Source organism: Dromiciops gliroides, chromosome 1, assembly GCF_019393635.1.
Source record: "Dromiciops gliroides isolate mDroGli1 chromosome 1, mDroGli1.pri, whole genome shotgun sequence".
NCBI classification, from domain to species: Eukaryota; Metazoa; Chordata; class Mammalia; order Microbiotheria; family Microbiotheriidae; genus Dromiciops; species Dromiciops gliroides.
Window position 1 is genome coordinate 190,247,595 of NC_057861.1, and position 25,366 is coordinate 190,272,960.

Sequence of the window (25,366 nt, forward strand, 5' to 3'; positions counted from 1 at the left end):
ATATCTAGAAGAGGAAGTGGTGATAACAAAGAACTAGCCTGGTTTCACCAAGAACATGTCACACCTACTAACTTCATTTCCTTTTTTGACAAGATTATGAGATTGATAAATTACATTCAGTCTTTTTTTTTTATGTTCGCTCTTCTGTCTCTGCATTTTATATTAGGCCTTTTCTGATCCCCGAATTACCTAACTTTTGAAACTATTTACTTTGTATATATTTAGAGTTTAAATCTGTAGCTAGCTGGTTAGTAAAACTGGGTTCTTTTCTCTTCTTCTCCCCCATCCTGTACACTTTGCTCCTCTCCCTTTCCCTTTCCCTCCCTTTTTCTTTCTCTCTGTATCTGTGTGTGTGTGTGTAGATGTAGATTTACTTCAGTGTTATATGATTATCTGATATGGTTTATGGATTTCTTATAGGAATGGATAGAAATAATAATTGTTTTATTCAATTGTATTAGATTGTTACTTTTGTTTCATAATACCAGTTATCAGATTATAAGAAGTTTATATTATAAGAAGAAAAAGCAGGTATTGGCATATATAGATACTTTTACAAAAATACCTTGCTTTTCTTTAGATTTTTTGCTTTACCATATATTTAAATAGTAAGCTATATGTATTGGTTGTGATAATCAAAGACAGAACAGTGTCTCAAAGGAATATTGCTTAATTTTGTAATTTCAGAAATGTGTACACCAGCAATGTTAGCTACATTATGCCTTATTATATCTAATGTATAGACATCCAAATGCAGACTTTTTCTTTGAAACGAAAACACTTCTATTCATTTTTCTTAACAAAAAAATATGTTGCCATGAATATAGTAATTTAATAATGGCATGTTATGTGAATTGGTGGATATCTGACCTGAATTTTTACAGAATCACAGTATTGAAATGAAAAATCACTGAAATTGTATGTAAATCTATAGTTTCTCAAAATTAGGGGAAAAAATTTCTTGTTCCATCTTCTAATTAGGCTTTTTCTTATTAGAACTTGATGATAGTAATTTGCTGATAGAGTATATATTTTGCTTCATTGTTAATAAGAACTTATTTTGTTTCTACTTTGCTCATTACTAAGGAACAAAAGTATAAAAATACCTCTTTAGATGCAAGAATTGTAATGACAATATCACAGGTATTTCAAGAACTAAAGTCATTTATGGATTAATTCTAAAATGTCAAATTTAATTTCCTCCTGAATGTGAGTTAATAGAATCAGATGGCACACTGCAATACTAAACATTTTTTACAATTATCCATATGTTGGCTATAATTATTTAGAAGCAGAAGGAGATACAATTGAATCTTTCCCCCTTCTCTACTTTTTTTTTCTACCTATACCATAAAAGCCACCATAATTCCATTACATGATTTGTAATTGAGCTAGTTCAGCCTCCTGGTTTTTAAACATTTTTAACCTTTAACCATTTTTTTTAATTTAGAATTTTATTTTTCCCAGATTACATGTTAATACATATTTTGACATCAATTTTTTTTAACCTTTGTGTTCTAAATTCTCTCCCCTCCCCCACTGCTGCACCAAGAACTAAAGTTATTCAATATAAGCTATACATGAGCAGTCATGCAAAACATTTCCACATTAGGCAGGTTGTGAAAGAAAACAGACAAAAACCAAACTTCAGATAAAGGAACTAACAAAAAAAATATGCTTCAATCTGTTTTCAAACACTATCCGTTCTCTCTCTGTAGATGGAACCTTTAACCATTTTAACAAAGATTCTATAAAATTGTGTTCTCATTTTTAATTTTTAAAACAAAATTGAATTATACCAATGGAAATGAAGTAAAATCTCTAAGCATCTTCTGACATGAGTTTGGAATTTTCTTTGTGAAATCTTTTTAAATTTATTCAGGTTCACATGTGATTTCTATAATAATCATAATTGTAACCAAACTATGAATATTACCTAGAATTTTTATTATAACACTTTAAAGTTTCCAAAGCTCAGTTCCTATGTTATCTCATTTGATCCATACATTTAGTAGAATTTAGAGAGAACCAGACAGAGAAAAAACTGTTTTCAGGGTATATTGTCATCATCAACTTCTAGTTGTCTGTGCTAGTGGACCAGCTTGGTAAAGTTTACTTCTTCTTCCGACAATCACTGTAGCATGCCTCTGCATCTATAGAACTTAAATCTTCTCCTATAACCCTCACTGTCACCCTACACTGCCCTCCAGCCTTTTTTTCAAAACAAATAATCTTGTTTTCTTTTCACCTTGTAGAGTCCATTAAAAATTATATTTGCTGTGTACCTACTGTGGTGTCTTTATTGTGACCTCTAAAACTTTTTTCTCTGTGCTTTGCTCATCTTTCTTTTATTGTTAAATAAATAAAACCCAGGAAAACATACTAAGTAAGGTAATCGGAAGATGGAAAAGCTTGAAAGAATCTTAGAAATAATATAGTCTAACCCCTTCCAATTGTAGCATTTGTTCCAAATTTGGGGTGGCTCAGTGGCACAGTAGACAGAACACCAAGCCTGGAGTCAGGAAGACTCATCTTTCAGAGTCCAAATCTGATCTCAGATATTTTCTACCTGTGTGACCCTGGGCAAGTCACTTAATCCTGTTTGCCTCAGTTACCTCATCTGTAAAATGATCTGGAAAAGGAAATGGCAAACCACTCCAGTATCTTTGCCAAGAAAACCCCAAATGAGGTCAATGTAAGGTCAAACAGGACTGAAAAGACTGAAGAACAAAACCACATCCTTTTGTAGCATTTGCAAAGTTTGAAGGTTTTGTGTGTGCTATTCCAGCTTGTTGTGCCTCCTGATTGATAGACGTAGAAAAGTTGGGAATGAGAGAGGTTTGGGGTGGGAGTGGGGCAAGAAAGAAGGAAATGAGTTTTGAACATGTTGAGTTAGAAATGCCCACAAGACATCTGGTTTGAGATGTCTGATAGGCAGGTATTAATAAGAGACTGACATTCAAGAAAAAGACTGAGGATGGATACATAGATATCATCTGCCTATAAAGATGATCACCACAAAAGAGAGTATATAGAGAATGTTTAAGATGAGGAGGGATCAGTTCTAACTGTGGGAGGCAAGAAAAAATTAACAGAAGACATGACACATGAGTTTAAACAGAATACTTCATGTGAGTTACAAAATGAATTCCTTTGGATTCATGAAGAAATTCTGAATTTTGATTTAATGACTGATTTTTTTAAAATGGAAAATATTGACCTTCAAATAGATTTCATTGCCTTAAGTATTAGGATTAGCAATAGGATTTCATTCTTACAAGTATTTAGCTAGAGATGATTCTTTAAGTAGGAAACATGTATTTTGCCATGAGGAAAAGTAAGAATTTACAATAAAACATTTCATAGAGAAAGAAGATAAGCAGTCTTGTTTTGGATAATTTTTTTCTTTTAAACCAAATATTAACAGGGGTCCATGAACTTTTAAAAAAATTGTTAATGTTTGTTGCTGTTCAGTCATGTCCAACTCTTTGTGACCCCATTTGAAGTTTTCTTGGCAAAGATACTGCAATAGTTTGCTATTTCCTTCTCCAGCTCATTTTATAGATGAGGAAACTGAGGCAAATAGGGTTAAGTGACTTGCCCAGGGTCACACAGCTAGTAAGTGTCTGAGGCAAGATTTTAACTTGGGCCTGGCACTATATCTACTATGGCACCACCCAGCTGCCTGCTTGATAATTTTATTTCCATATAATTGGTATCCTTTGTTATGGTCCATGTTGTATTTATTGCTTTCTAAACATCATCCTGAGAAGGATTCAAGAGACTGCTAGAGAAGTCCATGACACAAAGAGGTCCTTGTTTTAAACCCATTCAGTATTCTGAAGTTTAAAGAGGTTAGTTGATGCCAGTTCTTCTATGGTGTTAACACTATTGATCTGGAATTTTATATGTCAAATTATTTTAAATATATCATGATAAATAATCTGCAATATCTTCTTTTAGGGCACAAGGATCATAATTAATATTGTATATAATGTCAATAGTCATCATTGCCTTAGTTTCCTCTTCTGTATTTGGAGATCCTCTTCCATCATGAGTTCCCTGGAACTCTTCTGTGCCATTGCATTGGTGAGAAGAATATAGTCCATCACAGTAGATCAACACTCAATGTTGATGTTACTGTGTACAATGTTCTTCTAGTTCTGCTCATCTCACTCATCATCAGGCAGAAGCTCATTTTCTAATGCTGGAGACAAGAGTGAAAATAATTTGGCATATAAAAGATATATATAGAGTAGATGGCAGGTAATCTCAAAAGGGAAGGTGCTTGTAACTGGGAAGACTAAGAAAAGCCTCCTACAGAAAGTCAGACTTAGTATTTTCTTTCCAGAGAAAAGCAGCCTTCCTAAGCTTATTCATACTAAAGTGTTTATGACTGAATCACCCTTAAAGGAATTTTTACATTCTCAAAGAGAACAACATGAATCAGTTGTTTATGGTGGGTCTTTAGATGCAGCATCCACTTGAGTGAGGGAGATTCTTTTGGCCTACGAGATACCCTAGTAGATACTTTTGGCTTACTTTCCTGTACCCCTCACATTCTTCCCTAATAGTGATTCCCTAATTCAACTACATGAAAGGTTATCTGTGTGAGTGTGACTGAAGAAAATGAAAGAACAATGGGTGAAGCATATGTGGAAGAAGAGCTATATAATTTTGCTTGAAAATAATAATGATAAATAGGAAAGGAAACCACATGAATGGGGGAGGAACTTATGTTCATTTTACTAATTACCTGGACAACCCCTCCAGTTGTGAGAACTGTGCAACTGAAACCGTTTCTTTTTCTTCCCTAGGTGTGTCCTCTCTAAGTATTCAGTTTGCCAAACTCCCAAAGGGACTCAAACACTTAAATTTATCTAAAACCTCATTATCACCAAAAGGTACAGTATAACAAAAGTTTGTTTCATGTTGTCTATCACTTTAATAAAAAAACAATGATGGAATGTAGAACTGGGAAGGAATTTTAAGGAATTGAAGGCCTGGAGAGATTGTGTGACTAGTCCTAAGGTTATAAAGCAGAGATGAAACTAAAATAGTTGTTTTATTATCTAATAAAACAATCAGAATAAAATAATGCCTAGCATTTGGGGAGGGGAGGGGTGGCAGGGCAATGAGAGTTAAGTGACTTGCCCAGGGTCAAGTGTCTGAGGCTGGATTGGAACTTAGGTCCTCCTGAATCCAGGGCCAGCACTTTATCCACTGTGCCACCTAGCTTCCCTCAATACCTAGCATTTTGAAAGCATTTCAAGATTGTCAAAGCATGTTACAAATAATATCTCATTTGATCCTCACTTCAAACCTGGGTGGTAAGTGCTATTATTATCCTCATTTTACAGATGAAGAAACTGAGGTAGACAGAGGTTAAGTGACTTGTCCAGAGTCACACAGCTAAGCACATGTCTGAGGCTGGAGTTGAATTCAGGTCTTCCAGCGCTCTATCAATCCTATGGACTATAAGCACACTTTTAAATATTCTAGAAGATATTTAATTAAAACAGGTTATTTTCACTTAAAACTGGTTAACTAGGGGCAGCTTGGTGGCACAGTGGTAGAGCACCGGCCCTGGAGTCAGGAGTACCTGAGTTCAAATCCGGCCTCAGACCCTTAACACTTGCTAGCTGTGTGACCCTGGGCAAGTCACTTAACCCCAATTGCCTCACTTAAAAAAAAAAAAACTGGTTAACTAAAACTATTTTTCTATTGTTTGTCTAACTTTATTTTCTATATCTAACTAAAACTACTTTACTAAAACTAACTTTTCACAGAAAACTAGTTTTTTAAGCTGAGGAATATTCAGAAATGTTTTCTTCAAATTTCTTTATGAATTGGTTATAAAATTAGATTTTAAACTGTGAGATTTAAAATTGGATACTAGAGCATTAACCTCCCCTTTTAACCTTTCCCTTATTTATTTCCCAGACTAGTAAGTTAAAGAAGCCTCTGATGTTTAGTTAGAGCTTTTATTGTTTGAAAATTACAAGGTGATGTTGATTAGAGAGATAGGGAAGTAGAAATACAAGCAAAATAGTCTTAAATCTAAGCTTAGTCTATATTCCGTATAAAACTCACCAAAACCCGTATAGGGCTCACCAAAAACCCAAGGCCACCTCTGAAGTTTTGTCCAGAGGGGCGGTTTGCACAGTTGTTTATGAAAATCCTTAAATGGCTTTTTCCACACCTTCTTCATAATCTGATTAAAGCTACCTTTCAAATAATTTTCAGAAACCATTAGACTGATTTGCAAGTGCTAGAAATTTTTTACTGTTCTATCTACATGGCCCATTTCGAGTCCTTGCTTTTCTGTACCATTTAGTCATTTTTCCTTTCTATTAAATGTAGTATCACTGAGTATGTCAGCATTTACCTCTAGCTCATTTATGAAAAACATTTCTTCAAAGGGATTCCCATTTTTTAGAAAGAGGAAAAGTAAGCAATTCAAAAGAGGCAGCATGAAATAAATAAATTTTATTCCTGAACTCTGATTTGTAGCTCACTTTCTTAAATAGTTCGATTTAATAATAAATTTAATAGTTAAACTCATCTAAAGCAGAGCTTCTTAAACTCTTTCTACTCATTATCCGTTTTCTCCTGAGAAATTTTACCTGACCCTGGCTGGTTATATAGGAATATCAAATAGGCATAGAAATCAAACATTTATTGCCAAGTTTTTCATGACCTCTACATTTAATCATGTGACCCCATGTGGGGTTATGACAGACACTTTAAGAAACTTTGATCTGGGGCAGATAGGTGGCACAGTGGATAGAGCACGGGCCCTGGAGTCAGAAGTACCTGAGTTCAAATCCGGCCTCGGACACTTAACACTTACTAGCTGTGTGACCCTGGGCAAGTCACTTAACCCCAATTGCCTCACTAAAAAAAAAAAAAAGAAGAAGAAGCTTTGATCTAAAGCTTATCAGTAGGTCAACAAACCTTCTTTTTTTGGCCAGCACTGGGCTAAATATGAAGAATACAGAGGGAAAAGAAGCTTATATTCTATCCTAAATGTATAAATTATACTATTGAAATGATATCACCCCCAGATATATCCTTATTTCTGCTTCTGGGATAAATGCTCATTGTTCAGAGTGGAATCAAGCTATTCATATGTTAGGAATTGGGGGAAGAGAGAAAAGGAAGGAGAGTATTTATTTGTCTAGCTAGATGTATGTGACTATAGATGTTGAAGTTTAATGCTTTTTTTCTGCATATAATAAACAAGTGTGACTCTAATAATCATGTAAACCTGCATCATAGCATAATTACATATTATATTCCAAACATAGGAGCCCAGCTTTGCCAAGTATGAAGGGTCATATTATTTTTCTCCACAATATTAAGATAATTATGAGCAAGAAAAATAAAATAATATAGCATGGAATAGAATTGCAACCCATCCCCAGGGCTAATGATAAATTCATTATTCCACAAATGATTAGAGAATAACAAGTTTTATGGAAGAAGATGGGAAAATATATTATGAATTTAAGATGGTGATTTCGTGAAGTGAAAAATCAATTTTCTGAACCTTTGAACTCTATGTGATTAGAAAGAACTGTACATATTATATCATGGTCCTACCATAATTTACTTTCATAAATAGCTTTCAGAGCAATGGAATTACTTACAAAGAAGATGGACAACAATGGTGTCCCTCTAATAATACATTTCCACGCTATGTACAAGATGTTGGTTCTAGTGTGGGGGATGAATCTGAATTGAATGTACTAAGGTAATTACCACCTTGAATCCCAAAGTGTACCATTTATCTTGGAAACTAGCAGGGAAGTACCTACTCCATCACTAGAAATCCTAAATGACCACTTATCAGGGATAATGTACTTCCCATCGAGGTTGAACTAGGTGACTTCTGAGCTTACTTTTAAGTCTGAGTCTAAAAAGATTTCTGAGCAGTGTAGTGACATGCTCAGATTTGTACAACAATGACAACTTATCTGCTACACTATACAAGAACAGTCTCATTCCTATAGCATCACAACCTGCATGTATAAAATGTATGAGAAGGAAGAAAATCATCAGGGTACAGTTCTTCAGGAATAAGAATTTAATTTTTTTTAGTCATTTTTTCAGTTGTTTCCAATTCTTTGTGACCCCATTTAGGGTTTTCTTGGAAAAGATATTAGAGTGGTTTGCCATTCCCTCTCCAGCTAATTGTACAGATGAAGAAACTGAGGCAAACAAAAGTCAGGCTGAATTTTAACTCAGATCTTCCTGACTCCAGGCCTAGTGCCTGATATCCAACGTGCCGCCTAGCTGCCCCAACTATTTAGTAGTCTCCTAATTTAAGCAGCCTGGAGATGTTGAGAACAGAGGCAGCATATTGCAGTAGGGTGGAATGAGCATTGGATCCAATAACAGCTCCTTATTTCCTGTGGGACCTCAGACATAATATTTTATCTCCTTAATGTCTTCATCTTGATAATGACAGTGCTAGATGATATATATTTTTTTAAAAGATGGAACGCTTCACGAATTTGCGTGTCATCCTTGCACAGGGGCCATGCTAATTTTCTCTGTATCGTTCCAATTTTAGTATATGTGCTGCCGAAGCGAGCACTAGATGATATTTTCTAACGTCTCTTCCAGAATGAAATTCTATGATGCCGGGGCAGCAAGTCATAGCATCATGGATTTAGATCTAGAAGGGATATTGTGGGCATCTAGCATGGTACAGTTAAGGAAATAATGAGTATTTTCTTTGTGCTTTAAGGTTTATGAAGTGCTTTATGTATATTATCCTCCTTTGATCCCTGTGAGGTAGATGTTGTTATTATTCCCATTTTGCAGATTAGGAAACTGAGGCTGAAAATGGTTAAGAGACTTGCTCAGGGTCACACAGCAAAAAATAACAACAACAACAACAACAACAAAAAAGCCCAAATGGGGTCGCCAGGAATCAGATGAGATTGAAAAATTAACTGAACAATAAAAACTACAAAGCACTCTGAGATCCTTCAGAAGAGGATTTATTTATATAATTTGGACAACTTAGGAATTCCATTGAGCTCCTCTGTTATGTACCTTCTTTCCAGTTTTCTTAAAATTCAGTTTTCATGAAATCATAGATTTAGAGCTGAAAGTGATATTATCCAATCCAACTCTCATACATATGAGGAAGCTTAAGCACAGGGTTGACTTATCCAGCATCACACAAATATATCTATAAATGATCTGAGATTTGAGCCAAATTCCTCTTCAAAACTATCCATCTTGATTAATAAGAATATTTCTTTGACTACTCCATTCCTAATCTGTCCTTTAAAAATGCCTTTTGTTATGTCACGGCCATTTTGTTTATTTATTTATTTATTTATTCATTCATTCATTTATTCATTCATTCATTCATTCATTCATTTATTTATTTATTTGTTTGTTTGTTTTTATTTATTATTTATTTGGGGGTGGGGGCAATGAGGGTTAAGTGACTTGCCCAGGGTCACACAGCTAGTAAGTGTCAAGTGTCTTAAGGCCAGATTTGAACTCAGGTCCTCCTGAATCCAGGGCCGGTGCTTTATCCACTGCACCATCTTGCTGCCCTGGCCATTTTGTTTAAAGCATAGTCATTTCTAGAAATGCTTTTCCCTTTATTTCCCCCTTTCCACTTGAAATTGAACTCCACCATATAATGATGGTCAATGTATATATAAACAAATTTATAGAACATTTCTATGCAAAATTGCTAATTTATTCCCTTGGATGTGACTTTTAGAACAATAATACATGGTAGAAAGATGACAAGACAAAGAATCAGAATCAGTGAGTAAGGCAAATGACTGCTCTGTGCCATTCTAGAAGTTGAGTTCCAGTGATTACAAGAATTATAGAATACTAGATTCTCAGAGTTAAAAATTACATCAAAGGTCATGGATTCCAACCTTTATCTGAATAAAAATCTCTATCCATGTTTCAAAGCGATTATTCATCTTTTGGATTAAAGCATGTTAAAAGGTTCATTTACATGGCAGATAGATTTTTTTCCCCCTTTTTGTCCCTCCTGTTCCCCTGGTGGTTGATTATTAAAAGAGATGTTACAAAAAAAAAAAAGGAGATGTTACAGCAAGCACTCAAATTTCTTAAGGTCATTGTGATTGTTTCCTAGAAAGTCTATCCATTTGAAAATATTCTTATTAGTCTGAATTATTTTTCACATATTATTATTCATAGGGGTCACTATGATAATTGCATTTATAATCCTCAGACTTGAAACCTATTCTATATCTCACTAAGATCCCTCCAATATTTCCCTAAAACCTCACAATCGAATGTAATTATGTCAGCCAGTAAGTATCCCCAGAAGGCATCAATGATCAACTCTCACTGGCTATGGGCTATACATAATGGAGTTTAAATAAAAGGATGGAAAATGGAATTTTCTAAAAAGGAAAACTAAAGTGAGGGAGAATGAGATCCCTATTTCTATTATTCTTCAGTTTTACTCCTCCCACTTTCTTTCCCCCCTTGACTTTGGCTTTTTCCTTAAGACCCCTGGATTCAGGAAGACCTGAGTTCAAATCCAGCCTCAGACATTTGACACTAGCTGTGTGACTCTGGGCAAGTCACTTAACCCCAATTGCCTCACCAAACAAAACAAAACACAACAAAACCTTTTTAATAGGTCCAAGACTATTTTGGTGTTAAGATAGGTGTGTGTATATACTCCCTCTTCCTCCTTAATGTCCATTTTGGAAATTTAAGGTATCTATTAGAATATTACTTATGAAACAAGTGAGATTTGATATAGCCATTTTCTAGGTATTGTATCTTGAAATGTGCCTTTTCAGAGGCTATGGAATACCTAAAACAATTATTGTACTGGGAATTTGGAGATCTGGGTTTGGAACTTGTCTCCTTACAAGTAATAGCTCTGTGACCAAGGACATAATAATAGTTGTTCTACCTGACATAGAGTTCAAGGGAAGTCATTTTGCAAAACTTTATTTTTATTTTTATTTCTTTCATTTTGCAAAAAATTTTAATGTTTTTAAAATATGAATAATTGTTCTCATTCATTCACTCATTTATTTATTTAATTGTTTGTTTGTTTATTTATTCATTTATTTACTTATTAATTAATTAATTAATTTATTTATTGTCTCTCATCTTTGAGTTGAGCCTCAAGTGGTTCAAAAAGAAAATTAGTCTTGAAGCAATAGTAGTTACAACCGTTGACTGTTGGACAGAAAATTTTATTTCTTTATTTCAGTATATTTTTCAGTTTTATTTCTTTCTTTTAATATAATCTCTTAATTCTTCCACATCAATACCTTACCTCTTCCATAGATAGTTACAAAACGATAGTTTTCTAGTTCTGCATCCTTTCATTCTGATTAGGTCAGGTCATATCCATTTGGTGCTAACTTCTTCCAACTATGGAAATGCTGCTCTATCAAAATAAAGAGCTTGGTTAAAATTGCCACAAAGCCCAAGTCTAAGGTGTAAATCTGTATTTAGAATAGGTATGAGTTTCTACTTTCTACATTTTTGTAATTTCCTGCTATTGGCATGCTTATTAACATAGGGAGGAGACAGAAAGAAATTTTTCATTTTACCACACTAGCATTAAGCTTACTAGATAACATTATACAATACTGATTATTTTCAGATCCTGGCCTATTGCCAAGTACCCATACTTGTCAAGAAGCATTTTTGCTGTCAGGAGTGATTGGGCCTTCTAATTCACTTCTGCATTTATTGAGTTTTGTCACATTCTAGAACAGAATAATTTAAAGAAGAATGATATCCCTGATATTTTTAAGCATTTGGTATAATATTTATTACATGTTAGTAGAATAACAAATAATTGTATATTTTAATATGAGACTGGTGTATTCCATATGTTTTTATCATAGCAGGTAAAAATTTATTAGTACCAAAGCAAGGTGGCCATTTTTCATAAACATAGCCTCTTTTAGACTTCTAGAAAAAAATGTTTATGAGGTTTAAGATTTGAAAAGCACACTACATAAATTCACATTTGATTCTCATAATGCTGAAGTAGTTGAAGGAGATATTCAGTCATTATTCACACCAGTCAGCAATGGAAATGTGTTCTCACCTGATAAAGGTATTAAGATTGATATCCCCACCCTTACACTAAGATCCTAAATTGTGCTTTCAACAATAGTGAGTAAATTTTGATTGAATGTTGAATAAATGGGTGAATACAATGAATAAAGTATTTTATTAATTGATATTTTGTTAACATCATTATAAACATAGCAGTTACTATATTAACAAGTTGAGAATGCATTAAAACATTTGATATTGTTAATATTTGATTTTGTATTTATCTGTTTTATTTTTCCTTATGTTTGTTAATAGTCACATTTATCATTGAAATACTACATTTTATTGTAAAAGCACTTGGCAAGTTTTTAGAATAAGATAAATTCGGACAATTAATTCATTTGTAGTACTTCAGGAGTTGAAAGGAAATATTTTAAACTTCTTGGTGTTGTGGAAAGAAAACTAGATTGGACCTTGGAAGACTTGCTTTGGAATACTAGTTCTGTTACTTCCTGCATGTTTGCTTTTGAGCTGGTCACTTAATTTCTCTGGGCCTCAGTTTCTCATTTGCATAATCTAAGATCTTTAAAGGTCCATTCTATTCTTTAACCTTTGCCAACCAAACAATATTTGAGTTCAAAGCTTAGAGGAGAGTTGGGTAGATAACACATGGCCATCTATGTTGATACTTAGCCACTCATATTAAAAAAAACCACCACCTAACACCTTCTTGTCATGATACTTTTTATTAAAAGAAAACACAAGTTTGGAGAAATGAGTCACTGGCTCCTTTAGTTACACGTTCTGAGTTGCTACTGCTAGCTTATTTACAGGAAATTTATAATAAGCCTGATCTTGTTCCATTTAAAGGGAAATTGAACTTAACTCTTCTTTATATTATAGGGGTGAATAGCCTTTCTCAATCACTCAGTGCCAACCAGCTCATCGCTACCACCCTCACCCACTTAGACCTCTCAGGGAACGCTCTTCGGGGAGATGACCTCTCGGTAAGACTTGCTTGTTACATCATTTGGTTTCTTGGACAAAGTTGTATTTTCATGAATTTTTTATGATTCCTGAAGGCAATGCTTTAGTTCATTCCCTTCTATCTACATAACTATGAAATCAATGCCGTTCACATGACTAACCTGATTTTTATTGAGTTGTCCGCATTCTTCTTTGGTAATGATTTCCTTTAATGTAGTCATTCCTTTCCCTTTTTGGTACAGCAATGAAACTTTTTGAATGTTGCTCATTTTCACCCCTAATATTTTATTTAAAATTTAAAAATAATATTGTATAAAACAAGCATTTCCGTAACATAGCATTAAAAAAAATGATGGTTTCAATGAAAGTGCAGATCTATTATGTGCAACTAGCTATTCCTTTTAAATATATAATAAAGTTATCTTGTAAATTTATCCCTTCACCTCCACCATTCCCCCAGATGGCTACCACTAGAACAAGTGTGTGTGTGTGTGTGTGTGTGTGTGTGTGTGTGTGTGTGTGTGTGTGTGTATTTATGTGTGTATATATATATATATATGTGTGTGTGTGTGTGTGTATATATGTATACATATATGTGTATACATAACACACTTCTATTTATTAGTTCTTTCTCTGGATACAGGTAACATCTTCTTTCATAATTTCTTTGTAGTTAATTTGGATATTTATAATAGTTTTTATTTATAAAAGTTTTTAAAATGTAGAACATTGGTCAAACAAACATGGTTCAGAATTCTATGCCTTCTGCTATTCCGTAGCAAGTGGAGAGCTTCATCATACTGTATCATTTAAGGATGTGAATACTAGAATAAGCATAATTGAATAATCCTAGAATATTCAGTTATTTCAGAAGCAGCCATCTGTAATGATAGGTAGCTCCATTGAGCTTCACATATGGTCATTGAAGGAAATAAGAAAGAAAAATATTTTGAAAAACTTAAAACAACAGATTTGTGCAGTTTATTTTAAAGAAAGGATAAATAATGTAAGTATTTAGCAGTTCTTTTTAGTATGATAAATTAATCCAGTCTTAAAATTATATAGAAATTGATGATCATGATGAATCCTGACTTTTACCTTTGGTTAGGATTCATTGCAATTGAGTAAGTATTTATTAAAGAACTATTGACTTCAGACCCCTGTTCTCAAATTGAAGGTGCAAAACAGCCTTTGCTCCCAAGGGTCAGATAACCTACAGAGTTGGCCATCACTGGGTAAGCTGATTAAGACAAGTTCTTAAGGTGATGACACTAGGGACATTTCTCTTTTATTTTGTTCCACTTTGTTCTTCCTGATATCCTTCCTCCCAACTTTCTACCTACCATACTGAAAAGATATTTTTTTGCTTTTTTTCCTACAATAAATGATGACTGTTGTGTATAATCCTTAGCTATCACCTTAACTGATGATCCATTCCTGCTGTAATCCCTCCAAAACAGATGCACAGGCCTAATTTCGACAGTAAGATGTTAAACAATTGTAGGAAATGCTGGGAAGGAATACATTGTAGAGATTTTAAATTAAATGAGAACCAAGTAAGAAACTGTGAATGTTATGTGACCAAACTACAAATAAATGGGAATAGTATTAGTCATCTAAGATTGTGTTTTGGGGGAAGAATGAGAAAATTCTGATGGACTTTGTAGTCAGGGACCTTTAGCAGTCCATAGGAACAGTACTTGTGATTTCATTGGCATAGGAAACTCCTTTTACCAGGGCTATTCTGTACCTTTTGTATAATTTCTAGTCAAAGAGAGTTGCCTGAAGCACTGAGATGTTAAATAACTTGTCCTAGGTCATGTATAAGAGAAAAGACTTAGGTCCATGTATTCCTGTGAGGCCAGTTTAATTCTGTCTACCACACCATGTACCTCTGCTCCAGTCAATTCACCTGGAGTTGTCTGCTGAGTTCAAGGTCCTGTTATAGCTATGTACCTTAAATCAGAAATATTCTTAGCTCTGTTTTGAATGTACTTTGTGAGTCTGCTTATCTCACATTAACCTTCTCTTGTCTAAGTAATTTTTCCATTAGAACAGTAGCTCTCACCATATTTTCCTTCCAACTGAATTTTCTAAAATTAACGAATGTTGGCCAATAACTACAAGATTCTCAGCTAAGTAGAGGAATGAGCTTATAGTTCCTTTTTCAAATTGCCCCTTGTCATATATGCAACTTTTAAATTTCTTTATGGAGATTGTCCCTCTTGGAACATGAGGAACACTCTACGTCTTGCTGTGGCTTGTCATAATGCAGGTTAAAGTTCTATCAGAAGTTTTCAATTTTTAATTTTTCACATGCACACAGAATAATAAAGCTACAGTTCATGCACTTTCAGCCATTTTGTGAAGGGAAGGCTATGTGTAACCTCTCAAAATGGAGTTTACCCAGCTGTGGGTGAGAAATTTTTTTTTTAATTCCCTAATAGTTCTGTCAAACCTGTCTTATTACATTTATAAAGCCTTCAGGACAGGAAGACTATGTATGTCAAAGCAGCGGCTAGCCAGAGAGCATCATATGGTTCAGATTCAGATTAGTGGTGATCCTAACAGAGTATAAGATTTCATTTGAACTTTCAAAATTGATTAGCATTTTAAGAGAGCAACTGTAATTCAGATGGCATTTCAATCTCAGGAGTTGAAATTAATTAGCACTTTTCAAAATGGTATAGCATAAGCTGAGCTAATCAAACAAATTTAGTGATGCATAACAGACAGGGGTTTGGGGAGTCCAGATTGCATTTGGAGGTTTCTCAAATTTTTCTCAAGCTTAGTTTGATATTAAATATTTTCTGGAGTTTTGTTTTTAGGATTATGAAATTATAACAAGAATTGTGATAATGTTATTGCAGGTTGGGAAGATATAGAAGAAATGCAAGCAAATTTTTCTAGTTTTTCTAAAGTTTCTAATTTTTTAATGCTAGAAATATTTCATCTTATTTTTAGTGTTTTTAATGGTTAATTTGTTATTATTGTTGTTCCTTTTTTTTTTTCAAGTACCTGTACAGCTTTTTGGCTCAGCCAAATGCCATTGCTCACCTGGATTTATCCAACACGGAGTGTGCCCTGGACGTGGTAATGTTTCTTTATCTTGCCTTGGAGTCTTAGCATCCATTAAATTGTGATGCAGTGGAATTTCTTTTGAGTAAAATAGACTTAGGTAACCAGAGATATTTGATAAGCTGAGGTTTTTACTTTTCAGGTCTGTGGAGCACTCCTTCGTGGATGCCTTCAACATTTAGCTGTTCTCAGCCTCTCCAGGACTGTCTTTTCTCACCGGTATGGCATTCCTTCCAAGTACCATTAATTTCATCCATGTGTCAAACATTGAAACCTTTCTCTTGTCACAGAAATTTTAAGTAATGGCTTTCAGACAAATACTAAAAGGCAATAACTATCACATAATTATCTAAAGATGTTAAATCTTTATTTTTTTTTCTTTTGTTAAGTTTTGCTTTGGTCTTGATCTATGAGTTAATCAGTTTAGAGAAGCTTCAGTGAGGAAATCTTTACCCATGCTGATCAGCAACTCTTCTACAACTTATTTGGTTGCATCTCCACAATATCTTAGGCCATCACTGTATTTCACCACATTAAAATAACCACTATAGTGTTCATATTTACAACCGTTCTAAAGTTGTCAAAGAATCATATTAGGTTCTGTAAGGGCAAAATTTAGTAATGGAAGAGTTAATTGGGTGGCTCGCCTTAATATTGAGGTAAGAAAAGAAACAGTCTCTTTCAAAAACAAAACAGGTTTATTAATGGGAACAAGTTTAAAACAATATCTGAATTACACAAGTGAGATTAATAGAACTAGAAACAATGTATAAATCTTTGGGGTAAAAAGGCCCCAGACACCCTGAACCTGCCTCCAGCCCAGCTAGCTCCAAAGAACTAGCTTTGCCTCAAAGAAAACAAAAACTCATCACACCCAAAATCTGTAGCTTTAAGTAGAATCAGCTGTGCAGTCTCTTTTGTTTTTGTCCGAAGGTCAAACAGCAGCAGCACCTCTAAATGTCTGCTTTCCTTCCCCATTTTCCTCAGAGCCCTCTTTAACTGCCTTTATCCTAACCCCCTCCTAACCAAATCTCAACTGTATCTCACTGACTCTTTTACAGGAAGGGGAGGGGCGGTTCTTAGTCATGCTGAGCTTAACACACCCACATGGGCTGTACCCATCATAATCTAGCCAGACCCATGTGGGTGTGGGGAAGCTATTAAAGGAGTTATTAGTTACTTAGTTTCAATAAATGTTCCCTGTGGTCAGAGTTCTTCTTGTTTGTTCAATTATCTCCCAAAGTACACACCCATCCTCTCTTAGGTTCTTAAGCTTACATTTTTTTAGTTTGACTATAATAAAGCAAAGATAGGGTTATGAAAACCCCAGATCACAATTTATTCCTTATAGTTCAGTATACTTCATTTAAGAAAGTAGGGAAAGTATATGTGATTTTAGATGCCCATCAAAAATGGTTACACATTTTTAGAAAAGTTCTGATGCTTAAGAAAAATAAAATTTCTGATTTCTAGAAAATCTGATCATCCCTGAGGATGATATATAAATGAACATTGCCTTATATACTTTTACCTGTGTGTGTATACAGTTTGACACTTTAAATAAATTTGTGATTTAATGTATGATATAGTAGATGTGGTGTATAATATAAATATAAAGATAATATATATAATATATGAGTATAAAGAGATCTATAAAATACATACAGCTATATAGTATGTAAGTATGTATATATGTATATATACATTATTTTATTATACATTATATTACAAATTTACTTAAATTGTCAAAGTGGTGGCTTACATTCTACTTAAGCAATTCCTCCTTATAAGATAGGATAAAAAGTTTACAGAGGGAGTAGGTGAAAAGGAATTGTTGAATTTGAAGGTAGAAGTTAATGAAATATCTGAACCGTTGTACTGGATGGAGAAGTCATCAGGGAGTTAGTAGGGTTCATCTCCTGAAAGGACTTATAAAACTTTTTCTTCTTGGCTCAAGTTGTAAATTTGTCATTCAATAAGCTTGTAAGACCATAAAACAGACCACTTTAGATAGAGCTGTAAAAGATTGATTAGGTGAATAGATATGTTGAAGGTCACTTGGAAGAAAAAAAAGTTGAGCAAATTCACCTGATTTGAGTAAAATACTTTCTTTTAAAAATAAAAGTATTTTATTATTTTCCATTTACATGTAGAGATAGTTTTCTTTGTGTTGTTTTTTTTTTAATTTTCTTAGTGAGGCAATTGGGGTTAAGCAACTTGCCCAGGGTCACACAGCTAGTTAAGTGTTAAGTGTCTGAGGCCAGATTTGAGCTCAGGTCCTCCTGACTCCAGGGTCAGTGCTCTATCTACTACACCACCTAGCTGCCTCTAGAGATAGTTTTCAATAATCAAAACCTCAAAAAAGAAAAACAGCAGCACCAAAACCAAAAGAAATAGTATGGTTCAATCAGCATCTATATTCCACAGTTCTTTTTTTTCTGGATTTGGCGAACCTTTTCCATCATGAGTCCTTTGGAAGTTTCTTTTACTATTGTATTGGTGAGAAGAATCTAGTCTGTCACAGTTGATCAACACATAATGTCGATGATACTGTGTACAATGTTTTGTTCATCTTACTCATCATCAGTTCATGCAAGTCCTTCCAGGTTTCTCTGAATTCCTCCTGCTCATCGTTTCTTACAGCACAATAGAATTCCATTACATCATATATAACAACTAGTTCAGCCATTCCCCAATTGATGGGCAGCCCCTCAATTTCCAATTCCTTGTAACCACAAAAAGAGCAGCCATAAATATTTTTGTACATGTGGGTCCTTTTCCCTTTTCCATGATCTCTTTGGGAAAAAGACTCCAAAGTGGTATTGCTGGGTCAAAGGGTATGCACAACTTTATAGCCCTTTGGGCATAATTCCAGATTGCTCTCCAGAATGGTTGGATCAGTTCACAGCTCCACCAGCAATGCATTTGTGTTCCAATTTTTCCACAGCTTCTCCACCATTTATTATTTTCCTTTTTTGTCATATTAGCCAATCTGATAGGTGTCAGGTGGTACCTCAGAGTTGTTTTGATTTGCATTTCTCTAATCAATAGTCATTTAGAGCATTTTTTGTTTTGTTTTGTTTTGTTTTGTTTGTTTTAGTGAGGCAATTGGGGTTAAGTGACTTGCCCAGGGTCACACAGCTAGTAAGTGTTAAGTGTCTGAGGCTGGATTTGAACTCAGGTACTCCTGACTCCAGGGCTGGTGCTCTATCCACTGTGCCACCTAGCTTCCCCTAGAGCATTTTTTTCATATGGCAATGGATAGCTTTGATTTCTTCATCAGAAAACTGCCTGTTCATATCCTTTGACCATTTCTCAATTGGGGAATGACTTGGATTCTTATAAATTTGATTTAATTCCCTATATATTTTACAAATGAGGCCTTTATCAGAAGGACAGGAATGTTCAATATCATTACAATCTTTTAAATAAAAGAACATTGCCTCCTTGGGAACCCTTAAATGGCATGAGTGAAATAAACCAGTGTTGAGTTCTTCTTTCTTTTTTTTTTCCTCTTTTTTTTGGGGGGGTGGGGGTGGGTTAAGTGACTTGACCAGGGTCACACAGCTAGTAAGTGTCAAGGGTCTGAGGCCAGATTTGAACTCAGGTACTCCAGAATCCAGGGCCAGTGCTATATCCACTGTGCCACCTAGCTGCCCCTAGTGTCGAGTTCTTAACTCTGATAAGGATAGAGTTTGCGACTTGACTGAAGATCATTTCCCAAAAAAATAATTGGAAGGAGAAATTAATTCAAAGAACAATACAAAATCTGTTGTATGTATTGTAAAAATATTGCTGTTCCTGAAAGCCAAGTGGTTAATTAATACAAGTACAGAGATATTCATTTTTCTTTTATTCAAGTAGAACAAAATGGCAAAATTTCCTTTTCCCTTAAATAACCTGAAATTGCTCTGTGTCCTCTGGTAGTAACTTAACCTTTGTCAAATATTGACAAGTATACCAGGATGCCATTTTTGATACTAGAACAATACCCACTATACAGAATAGAGAAAATATTCAGGATCAATAGTGCAATGACCTTACTTTAGCCAATCTATCCCTTTTAAATCCTGGGTTACTTCTTAGCCCCAATGATGTGGTGTTTGCTGACTTTATTCTGTCCCTTTTTTATTCAAGGCCAGAGTATGCATTTGGAGGTTGTGGATATTTCACTTGTCTGTCATTTCTGTGGGAGAGTGGGCATGAATTTAATTAAATGGGATTGGTGTACCTGGAAAAAGAAAAGAGCAAGAGAAGATGTAGGGTGACAGGTCTCCTGCTATTCCTGTTTTCCATGTTGTTTAGTGATTTGTTTCAGAATAATTCAAAAGCTGTTTGCACTTGAATCTCATTACTTTTGCTAACACTGCCAGGGACAGGTAGGGATTGTCTGCATCATCAGATGAGCAGTGAATCTTCTGTTCCAATGAGACCTCCTTTCCCTTAACCTTTTTACCCCTTAATATATGCTTACTTTTATACTTCAATATATCGCATTGATTTCCCTCCATTAATATAGATCACAGGGTAACTAAGTGATCACAGTAGATAGAGTTCTGGGTCTGAGAAAGACTCATCTTCTTGAGTTCTAATCAGACACTTACTGTCTGATTCTAGGCAAGTCACTTAACCCTGTCTGCCTTAGTTCTTCATCTTTAAATGAACTGGAGAAGGAAATGGTAAACCCCTCTAGTATCTTTGCCAGGAAAACACCAAAGGAGTTGGAAGAATAGTTGAACATGACTGAAAAATGACTAAACAACAACAACAACAAAAAGTGTATATGACAGTTCATTCATGCCATCTCTCCTGTGGAGTTCTTGTCCACTTCTTCCTACAAATCCTTCATAAAAGGTCTACCCAAAATGCTTAAAGCTTTTCTTTGAATCCTTTAAAAATTCATGAATGAGTGGATAAAGCACTGGCCTTGAATTCAGGAGGACCTGAGTTCAAATCCAGCCTCAGACACTTGACACTTAACTAGCTGTGTGACCCTGGGCAAATCACTTAACCCTCATTGCTCTGCAAAAACAAAAACAAAAACAAACAAACAAAATTCATGAATGTCCCTATACCACTTAGGGTGCTTATCTGTTATTCATTTCTCTTACTGCACAACAGTCTCTGAGTTTTTTCTCCAGTTCTGTGTGCCACCAAGGTCTTTCATGGGCCATTGGCAACTGTGATTGGGGATATATTTCAGCCTGCCTCCAAACCCCTGCAAAAGGCATCTTTTTTTTTTTTTTAATACCAGAGTTAAACATATTCACTTTTAAATCTCAAACTTTGACTTTAATAAAAAAAAAATACTCAGCAGGAATTAGTTTATTTGAGAAAAGAGAATAATGGCATTGTGCCATTGGGATACAGTAGGAACTTGATATTGATATTGATTATTGATTAGGGGATCTATTTCTTCACTTATATTTCCCTGTCCCATCATTTGATTTGGGGTTGTTGTTGGTTTTTGTTTGTTTGTTTTACCTTTAAAGTACTTCTGAAAATTTGGCCATTCCTTCCATTAATTCACAAAGGATCTGCGTGTAGCCATTGGGTTAATTGTGTATCTGTCAACACTGGCCATTTTGGAATTATATATTTCTGTGAAAATGTCAGTGTTAACCTGTGATGTTTTTTGATTTACAGGAAAGGAAAAGATGTACCACCGTCTTTCAAACAGTTTTTCAGCAGTTCTCTTGCCCTGATGCAAATCAACCTTTCAGGCACTAAACTCTCTCCTGAGCCTTTAAAGTAAGTGCCTTGTTCTTTTTCTCCAGAGCTTTTGAAGTTCAATTTTCTGGATGATTTTATTGAAGAATGGGAGATGTAATCCAAAAGCTCAGAAGGCAGATCAAAATGCCAGTGCTTCTAAACCTCCAACAGGTTCTTTTTGACCACCAGGAGGGAAGATCCACAACACTGATGCTATTAGCAGCTTGGACTAAAAAGATTTCCCTCTTGTCTTATGCCTTTAGCTTTTTTCTTTTATGAAATCTGTGTTCATAAGGATCATTTTTCTTTCTTTTTTCTTTTCTTTCTTTTTGATTAACTACTCTTCAAGAACCTTCTGACACATAATCTTGGGCACATAAATTATTGTGCTGTTTCTAGTCTTGATAACTATGCATTCTGACTAACTTAATGATAAGCAAAATCTAGAATAGTTATGCATATGTTCAGTTTCTGAATTATCCAGACCCCTTTTTTCTTATCATCTTATTTCTAGCTATCTCTTTTGGTTGTTTCAATGGTATGAAAGCATCAAAGTGGAAAACAAAATGCAAATAAATCAAGTTTACTGTTGTTTAGAAGCTCCAGTGAAATGATGGTACTTGAAAATATTTAGTAAAATGAAATGAGCATTATGTGACTTTCAGTTATGACCTCTGACCTTCACTGCCACAAAAAAATAAAGTTTTGTGTTATTATGAGGGCAAAAGAATTAAACTACTGCTGGAACAAGAAATTGTCTTTAAAAATAATTAAGTGATAGAGTCATGACATCCTCCTTCATATTCTTCCTCCTCTACCCAATACTCCAAAAAGATAAAACAAAATGCCAAAATTTTTTCCCATTTCACATTGCTGAAGATGACCTTCATCTGATGTCATTTGGGGTAATAGACAATCAGCATAAATGGTTTTTCTAAAAAAAAAATAGGCATTTATCTAATTACAATATTGTGTCTAATAAGGTATTTACCTAATTGTGTAAATTTTTAGATCTTTCCAAAATAGTTGAGGACTTGACTATTTTCTCTAATTTATATTGAAATTATAAATGAATTACTTATCAAAATAGTAATATGTTACCAAATAATATATTTGGTTACCTTTTTTTTTTGTTACCTTTAAAACAATGGTCTTTAAAAAAATAAGGCCAATGTGAGCTTTGCTTTACTTTATATATATTTATAACAAAAGTTTTGTTTTATCATAAGTAGTACAGAAGGTGAGAGGGTAAGAAGCTGGATTTCTGTATAAATAAAATTTAATTAAAAATAAAACAATGATAATATTTATTCTAAATATCTCCAACCCAGGAGAAAAAATGTTTATAGTGTAGAAAGGCTAGTCCATAGATAAAGCACTGGCCATGGATTCAGGAGGACCCGAGTTCAAATCTAGCCTCAGACACTTGACATTAGCTGTGTGACTCTGGCCAAGTCACTTAACCCTCATTGCCCCGCCTTCCCCCCCTCCCAAAAGGCTAGTCCATTTACATAATTAGTCAGACTTTATACTTATATAAATATAACAAAAATTGTCTTATTCCCCTAAATAAAATCTGTTACAACATAATTACCATGTAACATGTATATAGCCATGACCCTATATTTTATAAAGGATTTCCTTTATACTTGTAATAAATTTAATTCATTTGTGTAGCAAATGTCATTTACAGCCTCACTTTAAGGAAGTAAACTTTTAAAAAATGTTTATACCTGTTATAGGTAAAATGGAGAAGAAACTACAAATTATCTAAATGCCACCAAATTAGGGAATGACTAAACAGAAGATGACACAGCAAAACAATGAATTACTAACATACTTTATTTTTTTTTTAAGTGGTAAATAACTGTACTATGTGTGGAAAGGCCAATAAAAATCAGTGCAAAAAAGGAACAAAAGTAGACCTCGGTATAATGTATGGACACTGATTATACTTTTTCTGTAATTGTATTTTTGTAATTATAAGGATTTTTAAAGGTATAGCTGTTGGTTACCTTCTGATGGTATAAACTTATTTCTTTATTATTATACAGGCTGTTACATGCAAAATTAATTTTAAATAGTAAGCTTCTTTTTAAAACCCAGAATGCGAGGGGGCAGAGCCAAGATGGCAGAGAGGAAGCAGCAAACTGCCTGAGCTCTCCTTCTGTTCCCTCAAAAAGAACAGTAAATCAAGCCTCTGGATCGATTCTGAAACTACAGAACCTGCAAAGAGACAGAGAGACACAGTCTTCCAACCAGAGATAATTTAGAAGACTTCAGGAAAAGGTCGGTCTGACTCAGGCAAAAGGGAGGCCCAGTGCAGGGCAGCAGCCCGGCGCCGAGGGGGTCAGGGCAAGTCAGCAGGAGCTGCGGGCCACAGCCAAACAACTGAGGCCCCTGGAACTTGGCTCAAAAATCTGGTGGCCAAGAAGGACAGTGGAAAAACCTACCTGCCCCGGCCGGGAGGGCCAGGAACGGGTCAGGTGGGATTGGGCGCCTGGCAAAGTGCTCAGACAGGAAGTGCAGGGGGGCGAACTGCACACACTATAAAGGCCTCAGAGTAAAAAGCCGGTCACACAGCACCTATACCCCTGCACAAGAAGCCCAAAACAGGGACCCTGGTGCCCCCAGAGCAGACCTCAACTTAAACAATAAATAAATAAGCTGCAATAATGAGTAAGAAACAAAAAAGAGCCCTCTCCATTGAGAGCTTCTGTATCAATAGGGAAGAAGCCAACGCAAACTCAGATGAGGACAGTACCCTCAAATTGCCTACGTGTGAAGCCTTAAGAGGGAAGGTGAATTGGTCTCAAGAACAAAAAGCCTTCCTGGAAGAGCTCAAAAAGGATTTTAAAAATCAATTGAGAGAAATGGGGAGAGAAATGAAAGCAACACAAGAATATTATGAAAAAAGAATCAGCAGCTTGGAAAAGGAAGCACAAAAATTGACTGGCCAAATGGAAAAAAAAGAGCATAATTTCACTGAAGAAAACAATGCCTTAAAAAATTCATTTGGGGGCAGCTAGGTGGCACAGTGGATAGAGCACCGGCCCTGGAGTCAGGAGTACCTGAGTTCAAATCCGTCCTCAGACACTTAACATTTACTAGCTATGTGACCCTGGGCAAGTCACTTACCCCCAATTGCCTCACTTAAAAAAAAAAAAATTCATTTGACCAAATGGAAAAAAAAGGTGCATAATCTCATTGAAGAAAACAATGCCTTAAACAATTCACCTGGGGGCGGCTAGGTGGCACAGTGGATAAAGCACCGGCCCTGGATTCAGTAGTACCTGAGTTCAAATCCAGCCTCAGACACTTAACACTTACTAGCTGTGTGACCCTGGGCAAGTCACTTAACCCCAATTGCCTCACTAAAAAAAAATGGAAAAAAAGGTGCATAATCTCACTGAAGAAAACAATGCCTTAAAAATTAAAATTGGTCAGTTGGAAGATAAGGAATCCATGAGACACCAGGAATCAGTCAAGCAGAATCAAAAGAATGAAAAAATAGAAGAAAATGTGAAATACCTCATTG

General features: G+C 34.9%; 1 protein-coding gene and 1 non-coding gene across 6 annotated transcripts in view; one reads left to right on the forward strand and one right to left on the reverse strand.

Annotated features, from left to right (window-relative positions):
• CARMIL1 (capping protein regulator and myosin 1 linker 1) overlaps window positions 1–25,366 on the forward strand; it is a 413,672-nt gene that overhangs the window by 255,933 nt on the left and 132,373 nt on the right. For all 5 annotated transcript variants that reach the window (XM_043975746.1, XM_043975748.1, XM_043975747.1 and 2 more), the window contains exons 12-16: window positions 4,818–4,904; window positions 12,955–13,058; window positions 16,054–16,131; window positions 16,259–16,335; window positions 21,763–21,867. In XM_043975746.1, the coding sequence (XP_043831681.1) occupies window positions 4,818–4,904; window positions 12,955–13,058; window positions 16,054–16,131; window positions 16,259–16,335; window positions 21,763–21,867 (451 nt within the window). The remainder of the gene's footprint in view (window positions 1–4,817; window positions 4,905–12,954; window positions 13,059–16,053; window positions 16,132–16,258; window positions 16,336–21,762; window positions 21,868–25,366) is intronic.
• On the reverse strand, window positions 8,496–8,602 carry LOC122737483. The gene has a single exon (XR_006354317.1). It is a non-coding gene; the product is annotated as a U6 spliceosomal RNA (small nuclear RNA).